Consider the following 14,115-nt stretch of genomic DNA (forward strand, 5'->3'; position numbering starts at 1 on the left):
AAGAAGAGGGGAGCAGGATGGGAAAGTGAGCCGACGCAGAAGAAACCCCTTCCGCCTGCTGATGGAGAACATGCAGCAGCCACACTGTTGCTCCAGAGCTCATACCACCGAGTGACAGCAGAGAATTTGCATGGTATCTGATATATGCGGCTGCTATCCAGCACCTTCACTGATTGACATTGTCTTGACAGTGTGAGAAAAGAAAAATCACACCTTCACTCAAGACAAGCAAGCACAAAAGCATTTAATATAACGTTTGTACCGAGAAGCATTCATTGCAGAGAAACAGCCATAAATTATGATTTTTCTTTTGTTTTTTTTCCCCACTGATTTTTCTTATTCACAAATCTCTCTGCACACACTGACAGAGTGATGGACATTTGGGGAAATGAGAGCAATGCATCAGCGTCATGGTTAGCTCGACTCTCCTCCTTTAGTGTTTTTCACCGAAACCATTCAGTCGTCCACTGAGTCATTTTAGCTACTGGTGCTTTTTTTTTTTTTTTCCCACTCACCTCACACAATATGAAGCCATGGCAACCAGCTTTTCTTTCTTTCTTTCTTTCTTTCTTTCTTTTATTTTTTCTCTTCTCCTGGTTGCTAAAAAGCTTAACACATCTGTGGCAGAGACATGACGGTATAGTGACAAGTTTTGGGTGTTTATAACCTCATGGTGTAGAGGATACTGAAATCAATAAAGGGGAGTCTCTGCCATCACTGCAGGCTTTTGTATGTCTTATATACTGCTTTATACTTGGCACAGTGTTTTGACTTGTTTGTATTGTGAAAAGTGTAAAAATGTACCGATGACGCGCACAATCACCTTTCGAGGAAAGTAAGGACTCCTGAGATCAGGGTATTTTTAGTCACGACTGCCATGACAAGTGATCCTGTTGTAAATTATGTGATGGCAATGATTTTAAATGTGTTTTAATTGAGCAGCTGTTGCGGTGTCAGTGATGTCCATGTTCACACACTTAACTTCAAATCCCCATTTGAAGAAATGGAATTTATTCATGGATTGCACTTGTGTTACATTCATTTAGGTGTCAGTAAACAGTGAATAATCTTTTTCAATCTGCTGCTTGTTAGAAGTCACTCTGCATGAGTTTGCTGTTTTTATTTTTATTTTTTGTTTGTTGTTTTTCTCCTGAATCAAAAATTTCATAGCAAAACAATGACAAATGAAACATGCAAGACAGATTTTGGCAGACACATAGTTATAAATAAGAATTTCATTCATACGCTGACATTATGCAACATTTTTGAATTTGTCTCTTTTTTCTTTTTTTTTTGATTTATGTGTTGGCATATCTTATAATACATTTTACTTCAAAAGCAATTCATTCAATTTTTAAACCACTGCTTAATATATTAACAAAAATAAAGTGATTCACATGTGCATCAAGCAAGAGTTTTATGTGTTTAACTGCTGCTACTCGCCTTTATTATTATTATTTTTTAATACTGAATATAGAAAGCAAATTGAAGAGTTTGATGTTTTTAGGTGAGAATATTGATTTCACTCTCATATCTATGTACAAAATATGAAGCTCCAGCAAAGAGGCAATTTACATAGTTCAGCTCTCCGACTAAAAACAGAGTTAAAAGTGAAAAATCCATGAGATCTATACACTTATTTTTTATCATTACATCATTTCTCAGAGTAGCATATCCCCTTTTGGTTTAGTTTTATGCTTGTAAAGGATAAAATAATTCATGGCTTTAAGAACCCTGAAAAACAGAGAAGGCCATTTGAAGATGAGATCTTCATCTAGTGCTGTAAAGAAAGTGTTTGATTTGGTTAGCCTGATTACAAAGAAGCCACATTTGCCCATCTGATGCATCTGGCCTTCATTATTTACATTACAAGTCTGTGGTGTCAAACACAGGGTTACTGTAACCCATGAGAGGGTTGTCAGTGGTTTTCTTTGGGGAAAATTGGGCCAGTGCTGCACCCAAAGGCTCAATGTACTCTGGCGGCCCGTCGTCTTCATCCTCTTCCTGAATCATACTCTGATGCACAGCACACAAAGTTTCATAATTAGATCATATTCTAATAATCATAAGTACAAATAAAGATGCACTTCAGAATATGAACTCACCATGTCAGATTTCATGTCCACAGAGTTTAAGCTTAGATGGCTGTGAGAGGAAAAAAGAAAAAAAAAGAGAGAGAGAGAGAGAGCGAGAGAAACAGATGATATGCACAAATGATCATTTCAGGGTTTTTGATTTAAAAACAAAGCTCACATGGTATCGCTGGAAGCAGAAAGCCAGCACGCTGTCACAAAATGTTCACCTGGAAATCATCCCAGTGTATTAACCAGCACAGCTACAGAGTGGTGAGCACAGCTGCGTGTCTTTGAGAGCCACCTCATTAATCTGTACTGATCGAGCAAGTAACTGCTCTCTGTCAACAGTGGAGAGATTTACAGAGAAGGTGTCTTTTGTTTTACCTGACTTTGTCGTCATCCGAGCTGCTATCTAAGTCTATGCCTGTGTCAATGTTGAGGTTAAGCACAGGATTGGCGCTGTCAGAGAGAGATGATAGAAGTCAGAAGGTAAACAAACTATGTGTTACCAAATTATGTGTTGTATGATTGTTTCTTTCATTTGTCTTGTTAATGATTTTGCCTCCTCACCCCTCCATGGTGTACTTGTTGGTTCCAGGTACCACAGGACCACCTTTCTGGTTGTCAGAATTCACCATGGATGCGGAGTTGGCGGCTTTAGCGGCCTTCAGCTTCCTTCTGTAGCTGTAGTGTGGAATGATGGTTGGTTAGTACACAGATTGCTGTTGATAGAAGTTTTAACTCATAGGTACCACATTTTCTTACTTTCTGCGAGTGCACAGAATTGAAGTCGTGAGGACAGCCAGCACAATGACAAGGCCTGCCACCATCCCCAGCAGGACGAACTTCACGGTGTCCACCTTTTTTTCTTCCACAGGAGGTTCCCCCTGAAGTAGAAGTTTCAGGTTTAGAATATTATACGTACATCATAATTTTTTCTCCTTTAATTCAATTTACTCTAACTACACAATTCTAACACAGGTTTTAATTATGATCAGACATCTTACTTATCTGCAATAAATTATTTTGTAAAAGGAATCAACAGGAGCACTCCTGTTATCCCTCAAGCCACCAGTGGACGGGAAACATAGCAATAAGAAAAATGGAAAGAGGCAGGTTTGAAAAAGTAATAAAAGCCATACACCCTGAAGAAGGCGCAAGCCAATATGCGTTAGTGTATTTTTAATGTCTTTAGCTCAGAATGTCTCAAGGCAGGTTTGGAAAATGTCTTTTCCAATTGGTATCTCTCTTGCCTTTTTTTTTCTTTGGAATGGGCATTACTGACAAAAAGCTAAAATCCATCTGAAATTTGGTGAGACTTATTCTGAAGATCACGTGTCAGGAATTCTGCAGCATTTAATTGAGGCAAAAGCATCAGTGGTTATTAGACACGGCATATTTATGACTCCTAACCCACAATTTGACCTGCTGGTGGTGCCAGAGTGCTTGTGGAGCAGACTCGGTGAAAAGAATCGGTGGACTGTTCCCCAACCACTGTGCCAAGTCTAAAACACTTTCTACTAGTGTAAGGCCCACCACTGGCAAAAGGCCCACCACTGGCTAATGAGCAAAAGAAGGTGAAAAAAAGATGAAGAAGATATAAAAGAAAAACAGCAGGTGTTTAAAAATGTGTTTTGTGTGCTTTTGCTGCATTCAGAAAATAAAACTGTACTTACAATGTTATCTAGCCCAAGCTCTATCAGTAAAGGATAGTGTTCAGGATTAGAGAGCATTATTTCCACTTGAGTAGAGGTAAGGGCCGTTCCATTGGCATAGACAAAGTATGCTATTACAACGGTTTTCTCTGCAGCCCTGAGAGAAGCATGAAAAAAAAACACACACAAATTTGAGTATTTTAGCTGTTCCTTCATTTCGTCAATAACTGATCCTCATTCTGTCTCCAGGTGCAATGCCACCACCTAGTGAAAAATAACAGCATACAAATTAAAAGTTAAAGATTATTTTGGAGTTCCTACCTGCAGCAACCAGGAGATGTGGAAGGAGCTTACCTGGATGTTTCACTGTTGTCAGAAGCAATAGAAGCAATCTCAACAGCAGCCTTAGTGGCACTCATAAGTGCTCTGGAAGAGTCCCAGATGAGGGGGGGGGGGGGGTAGATTTAAGTGATGACTGAATGAAAATGAGCAAATTAGACCAGAGTCAATCTTTACTAATGATTCAGACTTTACCTTTTGATTTCAGGGAGCTTTTTTTTAACCTCAATGTCAGAAGTTGAAAATATGAGTTCAACTTTGTAGGACTGATCAACTATGAAAATCTGCAATATTAAAAAGAACAGGAAAATTAGCACATGCTGAATGTTTTCAAGATTCAAGATTCCTTTATTGTCATTGCATGTACAAGCATACAAGATTTGGGTGCACGACTCAGAACAATTGCTCTTTACAGCCTGTTTGGAGTTTACAGTACAGGGCGTGTAAATCCAGTGATGTCCATCACTTACATCCAGTACGGTGCTAGAGGAGAGGCCACCACCATCGGTCGCAGTGACATTTACTAAATATGTCCCTTTCAGCTTCATATCAAGCCCCTCTGTAGTTCTGTGGATAGTTGATGAAAAGTAGGCCCATAAAAATATGATAAAGAAAACAACATGTGCAGAGATTCCTATCAACCCTGTCAAAATATAAATCTAAATCTAAGAGTGCAAGAGTAAACACCAACACATTATTAGAGCAGACTGAGATATGGCTGTAAGAGATAACTGTACTCACTGAATAATCCCAGCATAAAGGTCCTTTTGCTGTGTGGTCTTAGCCTCGAACAGTATCCCTATGTCACTTATTTTATCATCAGTGTTTTTAAATTTGACATTTGCCACTTCAAACTCAATCTCACTGTATTTGCCAGTGTCACGATCTGTGGCCTGAAAGATAGGAAGAAGAAGAATGTTGAGTGTCGGATGTCGGATGTTGGGTGACGGATGTTTGTTTTCCAGTCATACTCACGGTGACTCCTGCGACCGATGTTCCTTTATTTGCACTTTCTGACACCACAACTAAAGAGTAAGAAGAGAAATTAGTGTTGGATTCACGACATACCTGCTTTGATCAATTGAGAGACAAAACGGGCAAAACGTTGCCATAAATTTGTGACATTTTTTCCGCTCGCGCAAAAGATTCTTGAAATGTATTTGCTCTGAGATGAACACTCACAAAACACAGCATCTGAGTAAATGAATTCTGGGGCATTGTCATTGATGTCTTCAATGTTGATCACCATTTGGCCTGAAATGATCAAAAGAAAAATCACAGTGAATCTAATTTCTATGTGAGCCGTGTGTTTTAATGTCTGTGATGTCTCTATGTTTGTGCTTTTATCATTATGCTGTGGCTGCTTTTACTTTGTGTTCTCATGCTTTTAATATCAACAACAACCCAGTGCTGACCTGTTGTTGCGCTGTTGTTCTCTCCCTTCTCTGTGTACTCGTCCACCACCTGAGCCTCCACAATTGCCTGGTTGCATTTTTCATAATCCACACTGGCCTCAGGGTTGACCCTAACCTCTCCCGTTGGATCCAGGATAAACCAGTTGCAGGATTCTAGAGTGTTGTTACATATGCATGTGACGGATACCAGCTCGTAGACCAGAGAATGGTTCTCATCTATGTCATGTGCTTCGAATTTCCCAATGGCCTCAGTAATTGTGGTGTTCTCCCTCACTTTCACAGGTGATATTGGCTTGAACTCGGGCCTCTCATCGTTCACGTCCAGTACATCTACATCTACCATCACTACAGCTTTCTTCTCCTCCAGATCTGCCGCCTGTACCTTCATATTAAAAGTTTTTCCGCCACTCTCATAGTCCAGCTCAACATCTGGGTCCACAGTGATGTTTCCCATGTAACCTTTTGTGGCAGGAAAGGTTCGAATGATGAAGCTCCCAAAGCTCCCCTCGATGATGCTGAAAGAGATGCGATTAAACTCTGCTGTTTGGTCCAAATCCTCAGCTTGAACAGAGCCAACAAATACACCTGAATGAATGAAAAATATGAATCAGAACCGCAATATGCAGTTGTAAACACTTCAAACATTTTGCAATGTGAAATACTTGCCTTTTTCTCCTTCTCTAACAGAGAATTTGTAAGATGGGGCATCAAATTTTGGTGCATTATCATTGACATCCTGGAATGCATCAAAAAAGAAACAATGGGAGTTAATCAGTTGCATAAGGATTTACACCATCTGTTGTACCTTGGTACTGTTGGTTTGCTAAAATACCTACCTGTATATTAATGGTAACTGTGGCGTTGGTGGACAGCGGGGGAGTGCCCTTGTCAGTAGCAGTCACTTCGAGTACAATCTTCCCTTCCAGCTCTGGATCCAAGGCCTCACGATCCAGTGGGACACTGTTTCTTAACACACCGGTGTTAGGGTCTATGGTGAAGTTTTTACTGTACTCACTCGGCACGATTGCATACACAATTTGGCTGTTTTCAGTATTGGGTTCATCTGCATCAGTAGCCTGTCCAAAGCAGGAACATCAGAAGAGAGACTTTTTAAGAAGATGCAACAAAAGCATCAAAAGCATTTTCCATTTAATTTTGCTGCATAATAACAATACAAAATGTTAATGGAATCTGGCCAAATGAAATTTACTAGAGTTTTAGTTTAGTTTATACCAAGCACACGTTTGTGTCTTCCATGTTTTTCAAAGTAGAAGCGATAAATAAATGTCTGCATGGCAGGTCGATGCCTCTAAGCAATAAATTCCTCCCAGACAGTGGTGGTGCCTTTATCAGCTCAGCTGTTATTCACAGTTATTCCGACACAGAGTGACAACTCTGTCACCATTAGCTGAGCTATTAATAACCTTAGCATAAGCAGTGCTCCTATAGACTCTACTAAACTGAAGGAAAAGCACTGACTGAACATACTGCTGAGCTGAAGACAAAGTCAGCACTGAATATTGATAAAACGGTGATGATACAAGCACTACATCTATTATTTGTCTTTTTCCCATAGAAGAGATTCCCAGCTTTGTTGCAGATTTTTATTCCCAAAGTTAAAACTGCCTTGACTTGATGGCTATTGCCTTATTTCTCACCCTGTCACACTTTACCTCTATTGTCAATTCAAGCTGTTCACCCTCTTTAATAAAAGCCACATAAGAGTCTCTGTTCATGACTGGACGCTGGTCATTGATGTCGGTCACTGTGATCTCCAGTAGCGTGGAGCCAGGCTTGCCATCTGTGTCTCTGGCCTGCAGAGTCACCGTATACAGGGATCTGGCCTCACGATCCAGGAGAGTTGAGTCTTTCACATAAACTTCCCCCGTATGTGACTTCACATCAAAATAGGCCAATCTGAAACAGAGGCGCAGACTGTTGGTGTGGTGCTGTGTACAAGACATAGACAGCAGCTGCGGTAAAAAACAAAGAATTACTGCAACATGGCACAAGTGAAGACGTACATGCTGTCAGGAAGAAGTTTGTATGTCAGGTTGCCTTGATCCATTGTGTCTGGATCATCTGCCTGAAAGAAAAAAAAAATGTGCAAGTTTCTCAAATAAAAGAATAAAAGCTCGAGCTCTGAGAATTCAGATTGCTAAGGACTTACTGTGATTGTGGCCAGTATTGTCCCAGGGAGAGAATGCTCTGGCACCTCTAACTTATATGTGTCCTCTTGGAACGTTGGACTGTTGTCATTGTCATCCTTAATGTTTATAGTTACTTCAGCAGTGGAGCGGAAGGTGGGATCATCTTTATCTACAGCAATCACCTGCACCATGACAAGATCATGCATCATACATCAGACTTGGAAGGAACTTTAAAAGTCACAAACATGAACGATGTTACAGGTTTATATCTGGCTTATTTTAATGTATTTTTTCTCTTTTTTTTTTTTTTTTTAACCTGTAGAATCATTTGCTGTTTTTCTTCAAAATCCAGATTTTCAGGCTGTCTGATCATGAGCTGAACGATGCTATCTACTATGGTAGATGAAGGCTCCACAGAAAACACGGCCTTGTCCTCTCCCTCCAGGCTTAGCTCAGTGGTGGAAATCTGTAAAATCCCAGTACAAAGGTTTATGCCTGATCATTAATGATACTCAGAGATTGTCTAATATTATTAGTAGAATAAAGACCTTCACCTTGTAGGTGATGAACGGGCTTTTTTCTCACCTTGTCTGGGTCTTTGACAGTCATGTTGATGTTAACAGACCCCAGTGAGTGCTCCAAGACCTCTCCAGTGAACTGAGTTGCTTTCACACATTCTGACTCTCCACACTTGTAAAACTCTGGCTTGTTGTCATTCACATCAAGGATGTTGATCTGCACCTCTGTTGTGACGCTGGCACGGATCCCATGGATGTTTTCTTTAGACTCAGTGGCCTTAAACAGGGCAGAATAAAATTCAAAACTATCTCAATATTTTTCATAAGTACATAAATGTTTCTTGTTTATGTATTTTCTTTTCCTGCATCATTGCGAAGTTGTTCCTATACACTGGTCCTCCATGACATTCCACCATGACAGCATCTGCTCTCTGTTGTCAGCGGCCCTGTGCTCAGCCTCCCATCCTGCTCACACCAAATCCCATCTGTTTTCTAAATGTGTTCTTCAAGGTCAATGTAAATACCTTCAAAAATACTGCAACTTTCTAACTTTGATGCAAAATGAATCTTAAGTTTGCTAAGGGAGATCTGTAATCACTCATGTGCCTACTTTCCTGGGTGTTTGGCTGCTTCTCTATTTTACAATCATTTACACTTTACCATGCTGTCAAACTCAGTGCTGACTTCATCACTTCTAGTCCAATCATCTTTCTGCCCGCCTTCCTGGAGCCAATCAGCTTCCGCTCACCGTGCTTTAAATATCACTGTTCATCTGTCATTCTCCATTTCAGAAACATTCGTGCAAACCACCACCTCCCTTTCACCACCCGGGAGCTCCTTCCAAGCCTCTGTCTTGGTCTCAATCACCACCAGCATCTAGACTCCAGGGTGGCCTGCCCAAATTCCTATCACCAATGGGATTCCCTTCTGCCTCGATGGGCCATCGGAGTCTAATCGCCAATTAGCTTAATTTAATTTCTTATCAGTAAATCATGTTCACTTCTTCCAAATGATCTCTCCTCATTATTGTTGTGCAAACTAAATAATCTAAAAAAATAATAATGATAAAGTAAAAGGATTTTTGAACTTTTGAGCATCGTTATTATTACAGGGAGTCTGAAGAGTTGTCTTCCAGAACCTTCAAAATGATTTTATCACATTTTAAAGTTGCTTATTTTATGTTTGTTTGAGTTGTGGTTCTACAAGAAGCTGTGTGTTTGATGTTCTGTGTGGCAGGTGGAAGTTTTTGGTGCTGAACAGAGACCTGCAACCATTGTATCTTTCGTTTTTAAGATGAGACAATTTTATACCTTCGGGTTCATGCTTCATATTAACACTAGGGAGCGGTATTGTTCTGTGTTCACACCTGATAAAATGTGGCACTATTCCTTTAAATCATGATATGTAGAAAAAAATACTAAAAATAGAGGGATTAAAAAGTGTCAGAAAGCAAAATTTGCTCACAATGAAGCTGTAATATACTGTAATCTGTATGAGTTTCAGTGAGACGGGACATATTCATAACTTTAGTTGGTACTAATGGACAATTTTACTGCAGTAACTTACACAGAGAGAAGGAAACTGCTGTATAAAATGTAATGTATGTACCTTCACAGTCAGGGTTACAGTGTCACCAAAAGCTTCTCTGTCAATTGCTGACAGTATTGATATGATGCCATCACTGCTTGAAATCTTAAACAGGCCATCTTCAGTGGAATCTGTAAAATAAAGTGGTAAATGTTTTTACACTGCCACTCACAAATTTAAATTAAATTAAATTAAAAACAACAAATTGTTCTGACCTAAAGTCCTGTAGCTTACCTTCAATGCTGTAGATAATTTCATCATTGACTCCTCTGTCTTGGTCTACAGCAGTCACTTTAAGCACAGAAGTGTCCTGGTAAAGGACAGAAAATTTATATTAAACTAAAAGCATTTAAAAGTCTTTTTATGCGCATAAATAATGTGACAACTCAAAGCAGGTTCAGTGCCTTTAGATTTCTGCCATAATATCACAACAAACTTGTAACAGTCAGTGTATGCACTGACTACACTGGGTCATATATTACATTGGCATATTCATTTTCCTTACAATAACTCTGAAATCATCAGTGAAGTTCAGCAGCACAGTGAATAAAGTCCATCAGCACTCACCACAGGTGAATTCTCTTTAACATTCGCAATATAGGGAACACCGATGAACTGAGGATCAAGATCTGGGACGTCCTCAACAGTAATGAAGGCGTAAACAATGCTTGACAAATAAATTGTGTCAGGAAAATAGCATTTGCCTCCACCATCCTGTTAGAAGACACACAAAATCACTTTTATTTAATTACCTTTTATAAATATTGGCAGCACGTTAATGGTCATTACTGGCAAATATATGTCTAAACTACATTATAACAGATTATATTACTAATAAACATAACACCTAAACTCAAACATGCAGAAACATTGTTATTCACTGTCAAATTACAAAAGACAAACACAATGTGTGAAAAAAAACTCAATTACTGTTAGAACAAGCAAATGCAGTCAGCAAAAATCAAATGTAAAAATCACCTGCACAGTATTAATTTAATAATGAACATTAATTAATTTCTCTGGAAAAAGGCCCAATCTAAGTTACACAAGAAAAATGATGCCACTCTTATATCTGTTCAGTATTAAGCCCAGAGGTGGCTTAAAGAATTAAAGCAGAATGAAACCGCTCGCCTGGTTCTGATTAAACCAGTAACAGTCTAAAGGTCACTAAATCTGCCAACCTGTCAATCTAAAGGTCGCTGACTCAGTATACTTCTTATACTTTGTATATACAAAACCAAAGTGTAAAAACAATATGTTGTGGTTTTACAGCGGTGAGGGATATTTTTGTGACCAGGAGCTGCAACCTTGTGAATTCTAGTAAGAAACCAACAAAAGACTTTGACTGAGCCACGATATCTGTGTACCTTTGTTAAACATAGCTAACCAACTGAAAAATTCTCAACAAGAGTAATTCCCAAAGTGAAAACTTTTGCTTTGAAGAACCTCAAGAATCACCTTGCTAGTTAAACTTTTCATTAAGTACAATTAGTATCATGAGACAATGCATGTTTAAACAGTCATAATCATACTTACACTGGCATTAATCTTCAGTCGATAGAAAGTACTCAGTGAGGTATAATTCAGAGGCCTGCTCAGTGTGACCACACCACTCTCTCGTGCAATGCTGAAGGGAGTAGGTTCTTCTTCTGGGATTACCTAGAAAAACAATGGAAATGGTGCTTTACAGTTTCAGGGAAAATCTGCACTCACTATTATTATTATTTATTTTATGCTTTGCAAAGGAAGCTTACTTCAGTGATGGCATATGTAACAATGCCAGCAGTTCCCATATCAGCCTCAGTGGCATGCGCTTGAAACAAAGATGTACCTACAGGAGTGTTCTGTTGAGTTGGATTAAAATTTCAACACAGAAATGATTCTGTTAGTAAACAAATGAGTGAGCTTATTTTTACCCTTTGATTAATGGACTAATGAATGCTTCCCTCTCACAGCAACATGGAGTAAATGATTAAATGGACATTTTTTCTTTATTGACAAGGTACCACACTGTAGTAGAAAAAACTCATAAAATTATTTGTAGAATTATTAATTTAAAGTATATTTGACTTACTTCTGCGACTGTTTTGTCATAAGAAATACTCTCAAAAAAGGGTGCGTTGTCGTTGGCATCTCCTAATATTATAGTTAACTGTCTGGATGTCTGAAAGACACAATGCACTCTGTGAATATAATGAACAGGCTGAAATAAAATAATAACTAAGTTGAATGTCACTCACAGGATTAAAGCCATCAGAAACTGTAGCTCCAACGTCCAACACTTGAAAAGCCTAGAAGACATAATTGATAAAGTATTATACGTGAATATGCTTAACCAAAGTTGTTTCCAATAAAAGGTCTCTACTGTACTTCTACCACACCACACCTCTCTATCAAGATTCCTCGCAATAGTTACGACCCCTGTATTTTCTTCAACACTGAAGTATGGAGCATTGGGCCCGAAGAGCAAGAAAGTCAGCGGGTCATTTTCTTTATCCGTTGCAGCTATAGTAAATGCAGTTTGACCTGTAAAAACAACACCATGGGAACATATAAAATGTGGGCAAAAGAGACATAACATCACAAATTTGCAAAAAAAAGAAGAGCTGAAAGTTTGAAAAATATTTTAACATACCGACAGGGGTGTCTTCACACACGTTGTAAACAAAAGTGGTGATTTCAGGACTCATATTGGCTGTAGAAACAACATTTGTTTGTTAAATTTTGATGTAAAGATGCCATTTGAAAAAATACAAAAAAACACACACACACAATTACATCAAATGAATGCATACCGTTAATTACGCCAACCAGGCACAATAATAGTATACTTCCTGTGATCCCCTCCATGCCTGCAAATGAAAAGAGAAAATTTCGTAAAAGTAGCAAATGTTTCATTTTTGTTCTTAATCCCAACTTGAATTGATAAAAACTTCAAGACAGTCAACAGGCAGAGAGATGATGATTTTTTTTTTCTATGACACTTATGAGACATAGCAGCAAACTTAGCAGCATGCTAACAGGTTCATAATGACAATGTTACCATGCTGGTTTTTAGCAGGTATACTGCTCACCTTAGTAGTTTAGCATGATAGCATTTAAATAGGCCTAACCACAAATTCCAGCTGAGGCTGACCCAAATCTTTAAATCTTGACTAAAACAACAAAACCACTTAATGTCATCACCATGTGTGAAGTAATCAGATATTCATTTTTCAAAGGAACAGAAAAATGTGAAGGTGAATCACACACTGAATGACACTGAGCAATAAACGGCTCTTGCCTTGATTTTTGCAGGTTGAAATTTAACAGCAACATTGTACTGTCAGCCGCACCCATATTGGTACCAACGTAGCAGGTGGTGAAAACACCTGTTAAGTTTCGTTTACCCAGAGAACACAGCAGCCCCTTTTAAGTTTCTATAATATGAGATCTTATTTGTTTACATTTTTACCCTCCGTCTTATATTAACTAGAAAAGAGAAACCCTCATGTTGATATTTTAAAAACCTTTTTAGGAACTTTGGGTTAAGCTTTAGGTAACCATAAAACCAGATTAGTTGATTTTCACCTCCACTATATCGACACCTTAAAATTTTTATTAATTTCTTTTTTCTTTTTCTTTTTTTTTTTAACAGTTTTTAATTCTGATTTGTCTTTTTAAAAGCTTAAGGAACCCTAATGTTTCATAAAGGAACTTTTATGTGAATATGTAAGGTCTTCCCAAGATTTTAAAGGGTTGTACCACTTGTTTCAGTTTTGTTATAATGAAAAGGACCAAAAAAGTGTTCATCTTAATTCAGGTTTCTGATGTTAAAAGCAACCGTGAGTTTGCACAAATTGAGAATTACTGTATTTCTTTTTTGATTATCAAAGTATTATATAGTAAGTAAAATCAATATAGTAATCCTCTAAAAAGGTCAATTCAAAATGCAGCAGTCAAACTTACCAGGCACCATTCACAGAGAGCTTCTCCTTCACTGATGTCTGGATGAGACCTTTGACTCTTGTTTCTCCTAGTGATTATCATCTACCAGCAGTAAATATAAATGATTAACATGGACGAGTGACGCCCACCAAATACGATAGCCCTTAACTCCTCGTCCTGGTTTGTTTGTTAAAAAGTTTAATTTAATTTAAAAAACTGCTTGCTGATTAGAAAAGTAAAGTGGATCAACTTCTATGGCTTTACGCTGGCTGCTGAAGTTCAGATAGTACTGAGAAACAAGCTCCTCAGCAAGAATAAATGGCACCGAGCTGTGTTGTGTCACAAGTGTCCAAACCAGAACCCCACAAGGACCTGAAATGCCCTTTTGTCTGAATGAGTGCTTCTGCTGTCATGGCAACAACACTATTCTGTTTGCTTATGTTTGGAAA

General features: G+C 38.5%; 1 protein-coding gene across 1 annotated transcript; it reads right to left on the reverse strand.

Moving 5' to 3' along the window:
• Positions 1–1,029: 1,029 nt before the first annotated feature.
• cdhr2 (cadherin related family member 2) lies at positions 1,030–13,825 on the reverse strand. Its single transcript, XM_030739552.1, has 31 exons — positions 13,688–13,825; positions 12,535–12,591; positions 12,375–12,434; positions 12,126–12,265; positions 11,980–12,030; positions 11,814–11,903; positions 11,494–11,583; positions 11,276–11,398; positions 10,307–10,453; positions 9,974–10,049; positions 9,761–9,870; positions 8,220–8,429; positions 7,951–8,100; positions 7,655–7,816; positions 7,509–7,570; positions 7,158–7,401; positions 6,321–6,560; positions 6,151–6,220; positions 5,485–6,069; positions 5,252–5,323; positions 5,045–5,094; positions 4,811–4,962; positions 4,540–4,636; positions 4,265–4,353; positions 4,085–4,156; positions 3,752–3,887; positions 2,841–2,962; positions 2,646–2,759; positions 2,460–2,534; positions 2,106–2,145; positions 1,030–2,016 (listed from the first exon to the last, which is right to left on the reverse strand). The coding sequence occupies exons 1-31, from the start codon at positions 13,695–13,697 to the stop codon at positions 1,867–1,869; spliced, it is 3,846 nt and encodes a 1,281-aa protein (XP_030595412.1). The 5' UTR covers positions 13,698–13,825; the 3' UTR covers positions 1,030–1,866.
• Positions 13,826–14,115: the final 290 nt, after the last annotated feature.

This window comes from Archocentrus centrarchus, chromosome 10 (genome assembly GCF_007364275.1).
Source record: "Archocentrus centrarchus isolate MPI-CPG fArcCen1 chromosome 10, fArcCen1, whole genome shotgun sequence".
NCBI classification, from domain to species: domain Eukaryota; kingdom Metazoa; phylum Chordata; class Actinopteri; order Cichliformes; family Cichlidae; genus Archocentrus; species Archocentrus centrarchus.